This window comes from Plectropomus leopardus, chromosome 12, assembly GCF_026936395.1.
Source record: "Plectropomus leopardus strain MGB_pleo_1.0 chromosome 12, ASM2693639v1, whole genome shotgun sequence".
Classification (NCBI taxonomy): Eukaryota; Metazoa; Chordata; class Actinopteri; order Perciformes; family Serranidae; genus Plectropomus; species Plectropomus leopardus.
Window position 1 is genome coordinate 31,079,274 of NC_142187.1, and position 19,565 is coordinate 31,098,838.

At 42.3% G+C, this 19,565-nt stretch overlaps 1 protein-coding gene across 3 annotated transcripts in view; it reads right to left on the minus strand.

Moving 5' to 3' along the window:
• Positions 1 to 1,127: 1,127 nt before the first annotated feature.
• ankrd12 (ankyrin repeat domain 12) overlaps positions 1,128 to 19,565 on the minus strand; it is a 47,859-nt gene continuing 29,421 nt past the window's right edge. For 2 of the 3 annotated variants that reach the window (XM_042496989.2, XM_042496990.2), the window contains 11 exons: positions 16,235 to 16,385; positions 13,757 to 13,828; positions 13,249 to 13,389; positions 11,346 to 11,549; positions 10,912 to 11,054; positions 9,543 to 9,690; positions 4,804 to 9,194; positions 3,794 to 3,892; positions 3,378 to 3,521; positions 3,174 to 3,269; positions 1,128 to 2,415 (listed from right to left, as the gene is read on the minus strand). In XM_042496989.2, coding sequence (XP_042352923.2) covers positions 2,230 to 2,415; positions 3,174 to 3,269; positions 3,378 to 3,521; positions 3,794 to 3,892; positions 4,804 to 9,194; positions 9,543 to 9,690; positions 10,912 to 11,054; positions 11,346 to 11,549; positions 13,249 to 13,389; positions 13,757 to 13,828; positions 16,235 to 16,385 — 5,775 coding nt within the window. In that variant the 3' untranslated portion in view covers positions 1,128 to 2,229. The remainder of the gene's footprint in view (positions 2,416 to 3,173; positions 3,270 to 3,377; positions 3,522 to 3,793; positions 3,893 to 4,803; positions 9,195 to 9,542; positions 9,691 to 10,911; positions 11,055 to 11,345; positions 11,550 to 13,248; positions 13,390 to 13,756; positions 13,829 to 16,234; positions 16,386 to 19,565) is intronic. The other variant, XM_042496991.2, reaches the window with a different exon arrangement.

The window sequence follows — 19,565 nt, forward strand, 5'->3', positions numbered from 1 at the left end:
TTTATTTATTTTTGCATTTTCCAGAAAGTTCTTGCCAAGTTGCTCATTGCCTTTTTCCCATGTTTGCAAAATAAAGCAAATCAATTTACTCAGCACAAAAAGACTGATGTCGATCCAGGTTCCAAAGGGTTAACACGTGAAATAGCGAGGGAGCTCTCAGTTTGATCACTGCAGGATGTGCACTGTTGTGTGCAGCGACATCTACTGGCTGAAAAGTAATACTGCTGCATGAAAATGACTGAAGATGAAATGTTAAAATCATGCATCATTTGTAGGGATGCAACTCGAAATTACTTTAATTGATTGATTAGGGCTGCACAACTGATCGAAATATTGACAAAATCGCAATGAAGCCAAGTGCTCGCAATGAAGCCAAGTGCAATACCTTTGAATTTAACTTTTTGAACTTTTTGAATTTAAATAAAATGTCACAAAATACCATTATAAAAGCCTTGTTGTGCTGCAGAGATGCCACGGCCTTTAAGTTATATTCAAGATGAATAAGAGTAAGAAAACACGTGTCTTTGGTGCAGACCCCAGAAAAAAAATCACATTTAATTATTTTCCTTTTAATGCAGAAGAATACTTTGAACATTTATTTCTAAACAGATGCATAAAAGAGGGACGAGTAGCTGCAGGGAAACTCCTGAACAATGTCTAATCTGAAAAAGAGAATTCTTTTAAAATAAAAATATTTACAAAATATAAACAATTTATTTTAATATGAAATGTATTATATTTTCATGAAATAATTAAATTTTTTTTTGCAAGTTTCTGTAAATTATATTTATATTTTCAAGGGAATTTCACCTAAGTCAGGACTCATATCACATTGCAAATATAATTTTTTTTGTGTATTATGAAGCCCTACTATTGATTAGTCTATAAAGATACAGTAAGCTCAGAAAAATTCCTATTTTTTTTACCAACATTTAAAAACACAATATTTGCAATCATAGAAAAATGGAGGAAAGCAGCAAACTCTCACTTTAGAGAAGCTAAAGCTGTGAATGTTCAATATTGTTGATAATCAATTATCAATCATCAAAAACTGTCCATTGACTAATCGATTAATCAACTGACTGTGTTAGCTCTAATTTTCACATTAATGACACCAAAGGCAACAATTTCAATTTCACAACAAATAAAATTTATTCAATTATATATTACAAATATGTACAAGTCATGTAACAAGTAAATATTAAAATAGACATTTTTAGAACTATCGTTCAAAAAGGCATTATGTTGAAAAAATAGGTTTTGTTGTGATCTCACATTGAAACTGTAAAAGTATGTGTGTTTTTTTTTCCCTTGGAAGCCACAACAGACTTTAATGTGCGCGAGACACGATGGACAACACATGAGGAGTGAGGCTGTGAGAAGGGACATAACACAATGGCGCGAGAAAAAAAAAAAAGAAAAAAAAAGCTGGAACACTTCAGCAAACCTCACAATTAAGTCCACAGTACAGCTTTTTAGGAAAAAAGTACAAACAACGCAACGCATGCACAGCATTTAATTGCCAAAGTCAAAAAACACCAGCTGTGGCGTGGAGCTCCAGATGAGGAGGGAAGAAACAGTAAAAACAAAAACACAACAAAAGCCAACACATGCTTAAGATCTTAAGCCAACAACAACGAGAACATCACGGACGAAGAAGAGGACACTCGATATAAAAACCAACTTTGGTCCATTAAAACATGAGACAGAACGAGTTTACAATCAAAATATCTATTATTTTTCGTTTTTACAAGTTTAAAATAATAATTACATGGCTATTTACAAATGCACATTTTTTTATGTATAAAATAAGTTAAAAAATTAAGAGCACAGTCTGTACACAATGTATGAACACTCACTTTGAAAACAATTGAACTTGTATCGGTTGTGTGACCCTGCGTGATGAGGAGCAGTAGCAGGTGGTCGTCGTCCACACGTCGCGTCTCGCTGCAGCTCCCTGCACCGCCCCGGCTTTTGGTCTCTGCTCCCTGGGCTTCGTCTGCGGCCTGGACCCCCGTTTTCTGTACGAGGAACCGTCTGTCCTCGTCCCCCCGTCCTCGTTTGGACTGTAAGAGCGCTGGAGTAAAATCGCGTCTTTTCTAAGTGCTCTTCTGTTGCCGCCACATTCTAAGTGCTTCACATTTTTCTTTCCTTTTCCTCGAATGTGCAGGCCGCTTCTCGTGTCCGTGATACGGCTGCCGCTGTGGCAAAGGTCGCCTGTCCTGCAGCTCATATCGGGGTGAGGTCGAAGTCGTCGTTGACCTCCACGAGCGGGATGTAGAACTCGGGGATCTCGAAGATGCTGGTGGACTTGTAGGTGGCGGGGTCCAGCTCCTGCAGTTTGAGCTGCCACTCCAGACGCTGCACGGCGTTCAGGGCCGCCGCCTCGTGCTGCTGCCTCATCAGGAGACACGTCTGTGGAGGGACGACGGTATGTTATCATTTTTAGATCAAGAATATCTTTTTTTGGCCAGATTTGGTCGAGAAAACACATCAAAGACAAACACCAGAGGGCATCAGGAGATCACAGTCACAGTCGGGCTGGGCGATTATGGAGAAAATTAAATATCTTAATCACTTTAATTAAACACCTTAATATCCATAATGCAACAATATTGTAGGGTTGACTACTCGTGCTTTCACAAAATATTTACGTGTTGTTTTTTGATAAATTATTACCAGTGATGTGGATATAAAGTCTACGTAACCAATAACCGAACATCTGAAACAGTCTGAGTCATCACTTCACTGTAACGCAGCCTTTAAAACCAGCACGACAAAACTTACGACATCCAAAATGTGTGTTTATATGTGATAGTCTCATATCAAAGAATTTAAGTCATTAAAGAAATTACATTAAAAAATAATCAAAGAAACAGCAAAAAATCTCTGAAACACATCTTCTTAAGTATTAATATGTTAAAGTTTCTTTACTCCTCAGTGACCGTAAACTGAATATTTTTGGGGTACGGACAAAACTGAATATTTAAGGCTGTTTTCTTGAGCTTGGGGAAACACTGACATTTTCCATCATTTTCTGACATTTTATAAAGTAAAAAACCTAATTCTATTTATAAATTAGAAAAATTCTAAATATTGTATCTAATTATTTTGCGTGCTCGAAATAAAGATCTAACCAAGTAAAAACAGACAAACAATCTCAGCGACCTCACCTTCAGTTTGTCAAACTTGTCATCGACGTCTTGTAACCAGGACATGAACTGCCGGGCGTTGAATCGGTCTCTCACCGACGTTTTGCCGTCATCGCTCTGTGAACCAAACAAACCAAAACTCATTTCAACACGGAGCATTTCTGCACATTATCACTCAGAACGGACTGAAAACTGAACACACAACCGTTACTTCACGCCTCTCACCTGGACGTCTTGAGGCATGTTGTAAACTTCAGCATCCAGTAAAACTGTGCAGGCACTGAAAGGCAGAGTCTGATTGGCTAGTGTTCTCGCTGCCCGGTAATGGACTCGTAGGACTTCCTGTTCATTAGAAACAATCAGTTTTTCCTGCAGGGAAGGAAGAGAATACATCCGATTAATACCATAAATCTGATATTTTATGTGTTATTAAAATGGCATGAAGTATCTCGAGCACTGACATCCTTTTAAAGTCTTCAGAGGGAAAAATAACAAAACACACAGCATCAAAATGTCAGGAGGTTTTCCAAAAAAGGCTCTTCTACAATTTGTTCCATTTCAGACGCTACAAGTGGCACTAAAAATGTCCACAGCTCCTCAAACGAGCCAAAACAAAACCCTCCAGGAGTGAAACTACGTACCCTTTCAATGCTGTGCTGCAGTCTGAGCTTCATGCGGACCACCTCTTGCTGTTTGAACATTTCTTTCAGCTGCTCAGGTAACGATGGAGGCGGAGTTATCTGTTCAAACACAACAATAGAGAAGGAGACGGTTTACAACACTTTGTCAAGGCTGCAAAAACACGTCTGATGATGCAGATATCAGTCAGAAACTTGGATTTATCATGTCATGTTTAAGCTCTTTCTCTTTACTTTTGATGAGTATTAACTTGACACTGTTTGAACTCTATAAAAAGTCAATATCTATTTTATATTTTTGACCTTCCTAAGTCAACTGTGGAGCTTTCATGCTCGTAGTTCAGTTTGTTTGGTCTGGATCGAGCAAGAAAAAAAATTATATGGATCAAAAAGCTTGTCTACAAATGCTGTTTAGATAATTTCCCCTATTTTCCAAGAATATTAGCGTAAGCATGCAGGTTCTTAAACGCAGAATAACCTGCTAAAAATAAGTAATAGATTACTTTCCCATTGCCAGTAGACTAGAGGTGAGAGTGCCTTTGTTATTCTTTTACTGGTGTGTCACGTTTGACTTCACAGATGTGCCAGAAAACTGGTTGGTAAACAGTTAAAAAGCAGCATGGAGGCAAGTAAACATAGTTTTTTCTTTTATATATCTTTTACTTATTCGGTTTCTCTGTCAAACTTTGTGCCAAACAAATTGGAACAAAATGTTCAAGTGCTGCTTGGATGGAGAATGACTGTATGTTGTGTCTCATCTCACCTGTCGGCTCTTTTTTTTACATCTTTTCTTAAAAAAAACCTTATAAAATCATCGTCTCTCTTCTGTGTGCATTGAGCACTGTGATTGGCTGATAAACACTATGATGTCACAGCTAAAATAAGGAATTACTCTCTCTGTTGCAGCTGCACATAAAAATGAAACCGACACGGTAAAAACGGAATCAAACATTTTCTAAAAATCTGGTAAAAGGCCTTTTTTCACAAAACCTGAAGAGAACTGAAGAACTCACTGTGGGTATGCAGAGTTTGCTGAGTGGGTTCCCGTCTAGGAGGTAGGATCCATTGAAGGTCACATATTCATCATAATACTGCGGCGGCTGGGGGGTGACGCTGCACAACACTTTGCGCTTCTCCTCGATCTTCTTCCGGATGTGCAGGAACTCGTAGTACGGGTTGGCTCTCTCCGTCTGGTACGGCTCAATCTCCTCCAGCTTTACAGAGTCGACGATAGCGGCCAGAGACTGCTGGCCTCGCTCCTTCTCCTGCTGGATGGCGGAGCACGACTGGGAGCTCGACACTTTGGGCATCTTTCTCTTGCGTGGATGGGGAACGTGGACGTCCACTTCGTCTTCTGCAGAGCGAACCTTGACCTTAGCCCCTGAGGAATCAGAATCCCGTTCTCCGGATTGTGGAGACGAGCTTCCGGAGGCGCTGCAGGTGCTGCTACTACTGCTGCTGCTGCTGCTGCTGCTGCTGTCGGTCTGAGCTGCTGACTGGACGGTGCTTTGACACTGATCCTCTCCGCCTGAAGATGACTCTGGTTTCTCATCGGCAGGTGTCACCTCCATCGGCTCTGCGCTCGCCTCTGCTGCAGATTCAGAGGAGCCTTCTGTGGCCAGGCTGCCTTCGCCTGACAAACTCTCTGTTGTAACAGCAGCACTGTTCTCTGAGCTCTGTGGGGCGTCAGTCGTCTCTTCAGCTTTGTGCTCCGGGCTCGGGGGCGTCGTGTCCGTTTTCTCCGTCTGAACATCGAGACATGAAACTGTACCGTCACCGGGAGTTCTCGAGTTCTTGCAGTCTTGGTCATTCACACCCATATCCTCCTGAGAGCATTTGGACTCAGTGCTTGTTTGGTTAAAACCTGGCAAAGACTCCCCCGCGGTGGAGCTGGGAATGTGTGAACTGGTGGAGGGTACCGGACTTCCTCTACTGTCCGTTCCGGGGCTTTCTGTTTCCATACTCTCTTCTTCTGTTCCATCAGCACTCTCAAGAGGTTCGTCTTTAAGGTCCGAAACATGCGTGGTACCTGATTCTGTCTGCAGCGTGCTCTCCACACCAGAAACAGGTTCTTTCTGCTGAAGGGTTTTTGTGTTTGTGAGCTCTGACGGCTCAACGGAGAGACAAGCTGCAGGCGTCAACGGTGGATCTGAATCCTTGTTTGTACACTCTGCTTGCGAATTGTCTGTCGGACACTGGACGTCTTGCGCAACAGGATCAGAGGAAGGAGTCTCTTTTTCTGTTGACCCTGTTTGAGTGCTCTCTGGAGGGTTTTTATTCTGAGGATCTTTGTTTGACATTTGTGGCGTTAAACCACCAGGAGTGCTCCCTTCCTTCTCCGTGACTGAATCCGCAGCTGAGTTCACACATTGACTGTTGCTCTCCTCTGTGTCCGCCGAGGTCTCTCTTGTCTCCGGCTCCTCCATAGCTTTTGGCGGATTTTCAGGAGCTCTACCTTCAGTCGATGAGTTGGCGTCCTCGTCCAGAATAGCCCTGAGGTACGGAGATTCATGTCTGCCCGGCAGCAGCGTCCGATTGGTTTGCGTCACCTCTGGAAGACTGTTGCAATCCTTATCGTGAACGGACGGTGATCTGGTGGCTTGGATGACGAGGGAAGACTGGAGGAATGCAGGTTGAGAGTCCGAGGCTTCGAGGTTCATGTCAGAGTCGTATTCAACGTTTCTGGGTGTTAACGTCGTCGCCTGGCACGAATCCTCTGAGCTAGCGACAGAAACCAAGGACACGGACCTGGACATAAGGCCGCAGCGTTCGCTCTCCGGTCGGGGCGATCTGGTCAGACAGTTTTCCACCGCTGACATTACCTTTGCGCTTATCGAGGGCAGACTCTTTCCATCGAGCGACATCGTTCTGGGGCTGGTGCCGTCCTTCAGGGATTTTTCCCTGTTGTGGACATCGGAAGCTTCGGAGCTTTTTGAGCGCATGAGCTCTTTACTCAGGCACGGTTCAGACTTTGTTCTGTCTTTGGGCTTGGACTTCCCCGGATCTGCCACAGGCCGCTGTTTGAGCCTTTCCCGCTCTTTCTGCTTGATTTTCTCCAGGTGTTTGCGATGCCACTGCTCGATCTCCTGGTCCTTGAGGCTGAGCATGCGCTCAAAGCTGGTCTGCATCAAGTCGTCGTTCACAAGCCTTTTTTCTTTGGGCTTGGCGTCTCGTGTTGCTGGCGAGGCTTTCGATTTGGCCTTGTCTGCATCCGTCTCGTTGGGTTTGGCCTTGCTGATTTTGGCCTGCTGCGAGCGCTCTTTGTGCCGCTCCTTCTCTTTATCCTTGTGTTTATCTGATTCCCTCTCCCGGTCTCTCCGGTCACGATCCTTCTCTGGTGTTCTCACGACTTCCTCCTTTGATTTTGCAGATAAGGACTTGCTGCTCTCGGACAGATAGCTCTTCTTCTCTTCTAATAGTAGCTTCAGATTCGAACTCGAGGAAAGAGGCCCATCTTTTATTTTCTCTCTCTTTTTCCTGTCACAGTCCTTTTCTTTCGAACGATCTAATTTACTATGATCTGCCGTCTTCTCCAGGGGTTTTCCTTTCTTATCTGCGTTGCGTTCCTTTTCTCTGTGATCCCCAACGCTATATTCTCTGTCCTGCCTCTCCCTATCAGACCGCTTGTCGAACTTATCTTTATTTTTCCTGCTGTCCTCGTGCTTTTTAGTTGTGGATAAAGATTTCAGTTTCTCGTTCTCTTTGTAGTTTTTATCTCCAGGCGAGTGTGTAGAAATGGCTCCTGTTCTTTCTTTTTCCTTCCAACGATCTACTGAATTCTGCGCTTCGGCTTTGTCAGCGTGCTCCGCTTTGACCTTTTTTTCCTTGTCAGGATGCCTTTTCTCCATTTTCTCCGAATCCTTTTCCTTTCCTGGGAGCCTCTTGTCAGTTTTCTCGCGTGAGCCTTTTTCAGAGAGCTCCAGCTGTTCTTGATCAGCTGTGATCCCACTTATGGGTTTCTCTTCTGTCTCTTCTTTCATGCTGTTGCTCTGCAGCGACTCCTCAGGAATCCGCCCTGAGCCGTGGCAGTCCACTCTCTCGTCACGCTCACTCAGCTTCGAATCCTTCACCTTCTCCTCTTTACCAGCGGCCTCCTTCCTCTCTTTTTTCACGGCCTTATCTTTTTCCCGCTCCTCTCTTGGCCTCTTTTCCTTGCCGCTCGAGTGTTTCTCCTTCGTGTTTCTCTCATCTTTGACAGGAGAGGAATCGGAGGTCTTCTGAAGTGAGCTGTTGTCTTCTCCTTCCTTTTTTACTGGCAGATGTTCATCTGTCTCATCGCTTTTGAAAAAATTCTCTTTCCAGAACTCTCTGTCAAACTCCAAATTCCTGTGGCTGTCTTTCCGAGCCTCCTTCTGCCTGTGCCGGCTCCGCTCTGCCTCGTATTCCCTCCTGTGCTTGTCTTTCTCCTTGTGTTTAAGTTTATGCTTCTTCACCACTTTGCCGTCCAAATCAGTCTTCCGTAAGGCACCTTCGGAGCTGTCCACACTGTTTCCTATGCTGCCATCTTTGTAAGGACTCGAATGACCGTCGTCTCCGTCTCCGCTGGAGTCTTTCTGTTGGTGTTTGCTCTTCTCCTTGTGCTTACACCCCTTGGTGCTGGAGCCTTCAGTGCAGTAGTCTGCCTCTGTGTAGTGGTTGAATTTGACACCGTCCACCGGACACGAGCTGTCACTGATGGAAATGCACATCTTAGTATTTTCCTGCTTGAGTGGTGTTTGTTTATCAGTCAGGCTGTGGTTCAGTTTTGGGGATTTTATAGACGACAAGTGGAAGAGGTGGACGGATGAGTCGTCTTTAGGACTAAAGGACATTTTGAAGGAGTCTTCCTCGCGACCTTTTTCTGAGCTCTCGGACACGGTCGCGAGAGAGAGGACCAAAGTTTTGCTGTTCTCTTTCCCGTCCTCTTGGTTTTCCTTATTTTTAATCTGGCTCTTGCTCTTCCTCTTGACTTTACCTTTTTCTTTTTGCTCAGCGTTCTCCTTCTTCGACCTTGTGTCCACCTTAAGAGTCTCTGAGCTCTGAGAGCATGTCGGGGAATTCCTTTTCTCCGAAAGGCTTTCCATTTCGTCGCTGGAGGTATCCGAGCTGCAGTGAACACGGGAAGTCTTCTGCTTTTTTGACTTTGAGGAGGAATCCCCTTTTCCGCTTTGCTTTCCAGCCACATGATTCCTTTCTTTCTCCTCCTTCTCACGCTGCCGTAGTTCCCTCCGGAGGATGTGTCTGTCGTTCAGGGCTTTACTGAGATCCTCCTCCTCTTCCTCATCTTTGAACTCGTACTCATCCAGACCTGGCACGGAAGATGACGCTTTCGTGGCCGGTTTTTCGTCTGAGTCCTTTTCGGTGTCAGAGTCTTCCATGTTGTCATCGACACTGGATGGATTGACAGACGGAGGGTCTTCGGACTCTGTGGAGAAGAGAAAATCAATTTTACAATGATAATAAAGCACTTTATACTTTTTTACAAACCCAAGCAGTGAATGAAGATTACATGGTTTATCCAACGCAGTACCTTATTTTTTATTTTTCCTTTGACGGAAAAAGAAAAACTGATTAAAAAAAACTGTACCTATATTTAAGAATCAGAGTAAACATGTTGATTAAGCCCCATCTGTTCCATCTATAGTGAAAACACACGTGCGCATTGTGCCGTGAGGCGCAGTGAATAAGAATGTTGAGTCATATTAAGGTCAGTATGTTAATATGTGACTTTAAAACGGGAGGCCGGCCAAACGCCACAGCACTCTCTGCATACCTGAGGAGCTGTCCTCTTGGTCCGACAGAGCAACCTCTCCCTTTAGTAGCTGCTCCAGCTCCTGAGAGTCTGCCACGTCCACCGGGCGCTCACCACGCTTGTTGGCCTGAAAGGCGTTACCACCGTGGCGAAGCAGCAGTTTCACGATCTGTGTTAAACATAACAGGAATTGAGATTATCAAGACAAACGTGAAGGTTGTAGACACACAGATTGTTGGAAGTAAAACAGTGAACAAAATGGCAAAGACTCAAAGTTGGTTGGAGTATCTTAAAATACTTCATATCCTTGAAATCTGTACAACCTAAGTTAAAACAGTATAAAAGACAATGAACCATAATAATAAATAAAAGTACTGATAGAGTGTCATTAAAAAAAAAAAATAAAAATTGTGTTTTTTCTCTATCAGATTTTACAAATAAACAAAAAACATTTTGATCCAAAAGATTTTGAAAAGCAGAAACAAAGAAAATATTTTTCAACACACCATCAGTTATTTGAACTATGTGCATCATTTATTTTTTGAGATACGCTCATTTTTATGAGCAGAGTGCAAAGGCATGTGTGACAGATTCATCATTTATTCCGATTTCGCACCACATGTAGCGTAGTGTGATGACGTCATCCTGAGCGCACAGCATGATGACAAGGAGCCTAAACTTTCTGCAGTAAAAAGAATGAACGTTGTAGCTCTCATGATTTTTATTTTACATCGATATAAAGGATTATGCAAACAACAATCTCGTGCAGTTTTTACTGGAAAACACAGGTGTAATTGCAGCGAAACACTACGTTTACGCCGCACATAAAGTAGGTTAATAGATGATCCTGACGTGATGACAGAAAAGGTAGCTTTCTGGAAAATGAATAAATGCTGTAGCTATTATGGTTCTTATTTTAGATCTATTTAAACAGGATCACGCAAACAAGGATCTTATTATTGATTTTAACACTGTTTATGATCACTGATTGGCTGCAAGTTTTCAAATCTTGAGCACTTCAAAGTTAGGAAAACATCTATTGTGGCGTGGAAACACATTTTATTTTAAATCGGACAGGAGCTCAAGATATTTTTATACTTCCAAATATTAACTTTCTTTTAATTAACTTTGAGTACAATTTGGTTTATCTGATGAATGCTGCTCACTGCTGTCAAATGTGACCAATCACCCCATAGCTCAAGATTGTTCTTAGAATAATAATTATTATCATTATATGACTACTATAAATTTTAACATATATCTACATTACACTGGGACATGTTTTTTTTCAAATTTCAATTTTGTAGCTTAAGTTAAAGTTAAAATTTTAAGTTTTAAATGTACTTTCAAATCCATCATGACAGTGGAAGGACAAACTTGAAGCTCTTACATCTTTATGCCCGCTGCTGGAAGCATCATGGAGTGGCGTGTCGTCATCCAGACCCTGCGTGTTCACCTCCGCACCTGCTGCTATTAAGACCTTGGCCACGTCGTAGTAACCGAGATTACAGGCTTCATGAAGAGGAGTCCAACCTGGGGAGGGATAGAAAACAGCGATGAGTTTAATTTATTAATTCAATTCAAATTTTAACATTACTTTTCTCAATTTTATTTCTGCTGGAAGATAAAATGACAAAAATAAAGAGTAAAAATGAGCACAGAAGGTAGTGTGGTACACACTGATGTCCTGTTTTATTGTCTCATCATGAGACATCAGCTTTGGATGAGCAGCTGTTATTCAGCTGTTGTCGGCTTCGTGTCATTAATACCCTCCGTACGTACGTGATGAAAGCTGTTAAGTGGTCACCTCGAGGGCCACCCTACCTGCAAAGTCTTTGACGTTGACGTCAGCTCCCAGGCTAATGAGCTCTTTAACTTGCTTGGCGTCTCCCCGGATGGCTGCCATGTGAAGGGGAGTCTCCCCTCGCTCGTTCCTCTTGTTGACCTTGTCCTTCTGTCGAGACGAGGCGCTGCTGGGGACTTTCTTCTGCACAGGGGTCGTTTGCGAGGGGTGACTGGGAGTAGAGTCTGGACACGTGTAGAGAGAGAAAAGCGCTTAATTGCTGCTTGAAGCAAAAGCCTGCCACAGGTTACATAACTACCTGAATTAATTTGCAGGGCACCAGATTGAGCCACGACAGAGAAACTGTCGTTACAGAGAATGTCAAAGACTGCGCTTGTATGTGTCTGTGTGTTTTAGTGGGTATTTATTAAAGGAGTAGTTCAACATTTTGGGAAATATGCTTATTCGTTTTATTGCCAAGTTATATAAGAAGATCTGTATCATATATTTGTAAGGTTAATGTGAAGCTAAAGCCAGCAGCTGGATTACGGCTGGTGTTCTTGTTCTTCGAGTTAGCAACTTTTTAAATCTCTTGCAGTGCGCTGCACACATAACACGCCGTCAAAACGTCACACCTCAATCGGAATCGATGGATGAGAGGAGCAGCTGCTGCAGAGGTAAGTGAAAGCAAACGTTTAGAGCCAGTAATTGAACAATTAAGTTTCACTTTCACTGCACTCTGCTGCTCCGTCTGTGCCGAGAGTACGCCCTGCGCTCCAAAAGGGTGGTGTAATGAATAATGGAATGGTATATATGCATTAAAACAGCACTGTTAATGAACAGTCCAGCCCCAAAAATGGAGAATCAATACGAGGCGGCAGATGATTTAATCTTCTTGGGCCACCACAAATAAATTTATGTGGGAATCTCTGTTCTGACTGATCATGAGCAACTGTTCCAGTCTACCCATCTAACTCATAGCATAAGCTAATGAGTGAATTTTCCAAAATGTCAAACTGTTCCTTTAATGAGGACTTGACTGGAGCAACCATCTCGCACATTCATTTATTTGTGGTGGCCCGCCATGATTAAAACATCTGTAGTTAATATTTTTGGAGCTGGACTGATCATTAGGAGAGTTATTAGAATATAGTTATTAGAATATATATGATTCCCAGATCATTATACCACACTCTCAGAGCACCGAGGATACTCTGAGCACAGATGGAGCAGCAGAATGCCAGAACTTTGCTTTCACTCGCTTCTGCAGCAGCTGCTCCTCTTAATCATCAATCTGATCGGCTCTGACTGGATCAACAGATCAATTATCCACCCATGACTCAAATTCCTCAAACTGCTGCTGAGAGAAAAAATAACCCATTATGAGTTCTACCATCACTGCATTCACTGACCCACAAAAATGTCCGAATTGGGGAAGAGAAACACAGAATGATCCAAAATTCCCCTCCCCAAAAAAAGACACACACACACACACACACACACACACACACACACACACACACACACACACACACACACACACAAAATAAATAAAAGGTGGCTGAAATTCTGTGTGAAACGCGACACAGTGTCACTGGTCTTACTGGAAACCTGAAAACCTGTGGTTACTTGTGTCTCTGTGCGTATTTCAGCATTGTCTAACAGCTACTCCAAACCTAATATTTTCAAAAATTGATCTCAGTCAACCTCCCAGGTTATATATTTGGTGTCGAAAGTTCAATATATAGCGTGCAATTATCCAGAGCAGCTTTCCTTGCAGTTGAGCAACAACATTAAATATGAGACGTTGCCTTTTTCTCAAACAACCTGGGAATATTCGAGAGCATATTTGTTGAAGTGCTCAGAGGCATGACTCATGCAACAATAAATACACTCCGAGCCATCTTGAGGATGTGGTGAAGGTGAGAGGGCAGGCACACAAACCTGGACTGTTGGCAGTCATCTGCATTAGGAGAGCCATCTGTTTGCGCTCTGACAGAGGATACCCAAACAAAAGGTTGGGAGCCTGGGACTTCTTGCCCCCGGCCTCCTTCTTCACCTTCTTCTTGTCTGGTCCGTCTTTATCTGCAAGCACAACCGGGAGAGATTTTAGAGAGCGGTCCGAAAAAAAAAGCTGCAATTTCATCGTCACAGTGACACCGTTTTCCTCTTTCCCTTGTATCTGTTGAGAACGCGGAGAAACAGATGACAAGCATGAGGTTTGAAAAAAAAGGGGAAAAAAAAAAGACAGCATTCTCTTAAGCCAGCCAAGTAGCCGCCCCGTCTCCGTCAGTCGGTTAAACAGACATGCGTGAGCTGAAACGGAGGGGTGGATGCAGGGCGAAAAACACACACACGTGCATGTGTGTATGTGTGTTTACAGCAGCATAGTGGCGCAAAGTGGGTGACTTGTAGAGGACACGGGGGCTGAGGATCGGGCTGCAGCGATTACCTGCGTATATCCTGCAGGGAGGCACTAATCTCTCTCCCCAGGTCTCACTCGACTGGCCTGGGTCTGAGTCATCTACAGTGCAAAGCAGAGAGGATGGGGAGGGGGGAGAGGAGAGGGAGGGGAGAGCAAGGGGGGGAGAGGTGGAAGGGTGGGAAAGCACTGCGTTAACGCTCACTCTCTCTCACCCTCTTCCTCCTCTCTCTCACATGTTCTCAAAAACAGACAAAGGCAGGCTCCACGCACAGATTATGAGTCATGGCAACACAGGAGACAGGAGAGAAGATTCAACGTGGTCAGCGCAGTCAGTACTTCCCCTTTTTTTCCTACAGCTGCGACCTGAGAGGGAAAAGGCTGCTGGAGAGGCAAAGCCGCCCTCCATGCTAGTTAAGCTTTACAACCTGCGCAACATAAATCAAACTCAGTGAATTCAAAATTGAGGGTTCTCGTCTGCTGGCCTGACGCAGGACCACACAATGAAATGCTCTACAGAGGAGATGAAAACAGACCTACAGGACCTCAAACTGTCTGAGAATCACCATCACTGTACTTCATTTACTGTAATTATGGCTGTTTGACACACTCACCTATTTTTAGTTTTCAAATCTGATGTAAACATACAGTTAAACTCAGTTTATTTACACAACAGAGGGAAGATTAAGACCTCAAGTTTGCAATGTGAAGCTGAGTGAAGCATTTCATGTTCGGCATGATCGCAGTGACCAGAAATTCAAACGGAGCATCGCACAGCTTTTTACAAGTGAACAATACCAGGTCTTTAAGGGACAGTTCAGTTTATTTTAAGTGGGGTTGTACGGAGTTCTTATGCATAGTCAGTGTGTTACAAATGTCAGCCGGCATGCCCCAGTTTGGCGAAGCAGGTTGGACTCAAACACGGAAGCTAAGCTATCTACTGCTGCTGACGGGGTCAGCTATATTTAAAGTATTCTTACTGTTTTATCTTAATGTCAGATAGTGATTTCCAACAGGAAAATGACGCCACTATATCGCTCTCTTCAAAGCCAAACTTCATTAAGAAAAACAGCGATTTAACATCACTAAGCACATTAGCTGCTGGTCTACCAGAGCCTTAAACAGTAGTTATTATGCGACCTTGGCGCTTAAAAGGGCTAATTCGGATTCACCAAAGTCACACAATAACATGAACTAACTTACTGATAAAAGCAGCGGAGAATCAGCAGCTCCTGCATTCAGCGAGCTAAAATGACTGTTTTTGTCAACGGCGTCTGGTGGCTTTGACGAGAGTAGATGTGAAACTGGATCTGTTCACAGCTTCCTCATCAAAACTGGCCATCGGACAGAAAATACTCTCAACACAGAGTACACTTGTGGGGCGCTCAGTGGTGGGACTTTTCTCATGTTTTGGTGCTGACCCCGTTCACAGCAGCACATCGCTGAACTTCCATGACTCCAGCCTGCCTCTCCAAACTGGGGGCGTGCCGACTGACATCTTCTGTCTGTAATACACTGACCGTGGATAATTTCACCTAACGACCCCCCCAAAATCCAAACTATCCCTTTAAAGGTGAAGGCTGCTGTTCTATAATTTTTAATCTACATTTTATTAGTTATGCTAACAAATTCCTTCAGCCCACTACAGACCAAAGATGTTTGTTCTGTAGTCTCATTTAGCAAATTCTCATCAACTGCCCTTTATAAGACACATAAAAGCCTCAACGTTCACAAGTGGGGTATTTACTGGTGTACTTACTGTCACAGCACAAAACGTCACACTCACTCAAGTTTGTGTTAACCACAGACCTTCATTCAGGCATCTAACCGTAAACCCATTAAAAACACCCATTATCCTCGAGATGAGGGAACCGGGAGTGCTAAAACGCTAACTCATTTCTGGGTTTTAGGACTCATTCCTGGAGCACTTTCTTTTCAGCTCCAAGAGGGTGTGTGTGTGTGTGTGTGCGGTTTTGAGTCAACATAAACTGCCCAGTGCAAAAGTGTGACTCTCACTGATGTGTTTCTGGACAAGAATGGAGGTGTGCTGCACAGAGGAATAAGGACATATAAGGCTTTTAGCTACACAGCCAACAGGATTTGTTGTTATATATCATAAGCCTTAACCTTTAACTTAAAAAACAAAACTGCATTTAAGAAACTGAAGACCAAGCTTAAAGATGATTTAACTTACCTAGTTATTATTTTTTATAAGAAGGCCAAAACTCAAACAGAACCACATTTGGAAACATTTTTTTCCACATTTACGTGTTCTCGTTTCCTTTTTTTCTCTTACAACACAACTTTTCTATATCTCAACATAACAGACCACAACATCATCAGCACGGTCAGATTTCGATCTTGATGCGAAACAAGAAGAAACCCATTGACCCACAGAAACCTCTAAAGAAAAGGTTCAGCATCAGTCCACCGGGGGGCAGTGTGAGGACATGGCAGCCAGCCAGCAGCATGGCTGTTGAAAGAGGAGCGGGGAGGAGCAGCTCTTACCGGTGTCTGAGTCTCGCTCCTCGGTCCGGAGCGGACTGGCGGTGAAGGCGAGCTTTCGCTTCATGGAAGACTTGGCTTTCCCTTCTTTCCCCAGCAACTCACTCCGGTCCAGCTTCGGAGTTTTGGTGAAAGGGGACAACTTGTCTTTGCTCTGTCAGAGGAGGAGGAAATAAAAAAAAACAAAAACAAATCAAACACAGCAGAGGTGTGGCCACCTTTGTGACTGGAATCTGTGTGTGTGTGTGTAAACAATACAGTCATGACTGTAAATGAACTGAGGCGTCAGTTTATAAAAAGCTCTGCTAACCAACTCGATAACAAAAGGGTTAAGCTTACAGTGCAGGTAGTGTTTCGGATAAGCTTCCTAAACCATGACACGAAGGTGGCAAAGTGCAGACGGTTGTATTACAGGCGCAGTGTTGTGTCTCTGCAACATATTGTTTGGGTCCTGCAGGCAGCAGGTTTGCCTGCATGACTCAGTAAAATCTTACTCCCAAGGCACAGTCTCTGCCAAGTGAAGAGTAAAAGATCAGGAGTGACTCGTTTTTTTTCCGTTTACACACAGAATAAAAATATGGAAAGAAAGAAGCCTTTTCAAATGGTCCTGAGCTTGGTGCAGTTGGAAAATATTCACATCAGTGATTCCCAGATCTGCAGTTAATACTAATAGACTTATTAGATTAATGGCTTTTCTTAAGTCTGTGAGACAGACAAGCTGCTCTTTGTACTCATGTCTTTAATATTTATAGCTAATAAAACTTTTCAGATATATTGTATTTGCCATCATATTTATTTTTTATTTATTTGATTTATTTTTATTTATCTTTTTAATTGATGTTTTATCTATTTTTTCCCTTTTATTTGTGATTTGATTGTTTTTATTGTTTCTGTTGTTGGTTTTCATTTACTTCTTTGTATCATAATGTACTGACATTATAATCCTGCATTTTGCATTATTTGTCCTCTGGTTTTAACTGTATCCTAACTCTAACTTACTTTCTTCTCACTTATTTTTAATAGGACTGTTTGGCTTTCCATTGTTGGCTCTTTAATGACTTTTAAGACCTATTAATAATAAAATGTGAATTGAGACATTTTAAGACTTTAAAAGGACCTGTAGACACTTGTAATGATCTCAGTAAACTGCGAGCACAATCTTATTTATACAAAGAAGCACGCTCAATAATAAACACAAGTACAGCCACACTGAGCTTAGTTTCATTTCTTTTGGTGACTGAAGTCTGGGCCATAATTAAGCGAAAAACACAAGTCCCATTTAGAAAATGTTAAATTTGATCTGTCCCACATGCAGCTGCTATTTACTTTTATGAATATAACTTTGGTTTTAATTGCATCAATTAAAAATTGTTTTGCATGTGCATGTAGAGGATTTATGTTTTTGGTGGTGAGGAAGAAAATACTCCAGTTCATAATATGTCACCATTATAGCACCTGCTGCATCAGAGCTAAACATTACCAGTAATATCTGCATGATAACAGCGTCTAACAATTACCGGGTTCCTCTGCACTCTGATTTGCAGACAAAGCTCTTTCGGTACCAGTACTTTAGTGAGCTGCACTTTGGTGCAGTAAAATACATTTCTGGCAGGAGGAAAAATGTCTGCAGTGTGGTGCTTCTTTGATCTCAGCGAAGCAATGTTCCAGCTGTGCAAAGCTGAAGTGTCTGGCAGTGTTAAAAGTGGAGGAGAGTTAAGATGAGAAGCATTTCTGCCTTAAAAATAAAAGCACACATGATTGTCTCTGTCATTTATGGAAACAACGGATAAACAAGAGGCGCTGGTATAACAATATAGGAGAGAGTCACATTTTATTGTATTGAGATATTTCACTATTATTCTGATTACGACAATCTTTGAACTGGATGAGGGATGTAAACAACACAGATTAAGTATTTTCTGATTAAGAAATGTGGGATGTGCCAATATTATTCTGGTTTTGTTAGCATTATTTGGGCACGTATACAGCACTATCGGAATATACATTTTTACCACAGTTTGCGACACACGACCTCTCTGTTTTCAATCGCCTACTTGGGGTGTCATGGATACGTCAAGGTTACCACATATTTGTTTTTAGTTTCAAAAATTTTGACTGACTTTTCAAGGAACCATAATTGTTTTTCTCACCTAAACGTCATTTTTGAACAAATCAGATTAAAACAAGAGACGGACGAGAAAATTTAAGTGATGGTTAAAAAAAGTCACACATCAGCGTATGTTAGAGCTACGATACGTCTACAGAAAAACTTTTCTAAAACTCTCAATGATTTTTACAACTTCCATGATTTTTCCAGCCCTTGAAAATGTGACCGTAAAATTCCAGGTTTTCCATGACCGTGGGAACCCTGATGTGTTGTACACAAACCAAATAACAAACCATTTAAATGCTGTGGTGCAGAGATGCATGCCCAAAAGGAAAACCATCATTTCTGGTCAGAAGGAGAAACACGCCCTCTTTTAAACATTATTACAGACTTGGATATCAACAAGTTTTTGGATATGTGTAAATATTGCAGCACTTTTCAGGAAAGTGGTTGACAGAATGAAAGAGGGCGCCTGTGTTCGCACGGTCCAACAAGTCTGTCGCTGCTACAAAAATTGGGGAAAAAAAGAAAAAAAAAAAAAAATCCTATTTGTATGTTAAAAAGTAAAATGACAAGCAGCCCCAGCTGTTCTATTTTTCTATATTTTGAACATGTTTGGGCATGTAACATTAGAAGGAATACTGTCTTTTTCAAAATAAGGGCAAAAACTGGAGTATTTTGCACCAGTAAATATACTCAGTATCAACATGTAGAGCAAATACAGAGAACAGTTTGGGGGTTGGATGTGCTCCCTGCCAGATTTGTGTATCTAAACCTCGTTGTCTACAAGTGTTGCAGCAAGTGGGTAATGATGAGTATGTTTACAAGTCGCACTTCACATAGCAGAGATATTTATACAAATGTCTGTAAGGAAAACTTGTCACCGTGACGAAACAAGAGATGATCAGGGAGCATACAAGTGCCGAGACATAAACACACACCCTCACACAAGTTCTGACGTAACAGCGGCGCCCCTTAGATGGTTTTTGTATCCTGGAAGATACAGTCATTCGACAGAGTGTGGGTGTACACCTGTCAAAATTAAAAATGTAATCCCACGTGAACAAAGTCAAAGGCCATTAGTGTTTGTTTTTTATGTTTATAATATTTGGGATGGATTTTTTTTTTTTTTTTACCTTTCTAAGGATGATTTTAACTTTAAAAATTAGACATTAAATGTCTGTATCCTAGAGGATACAATGCCCAGTAATAGATATAAAATCAGCA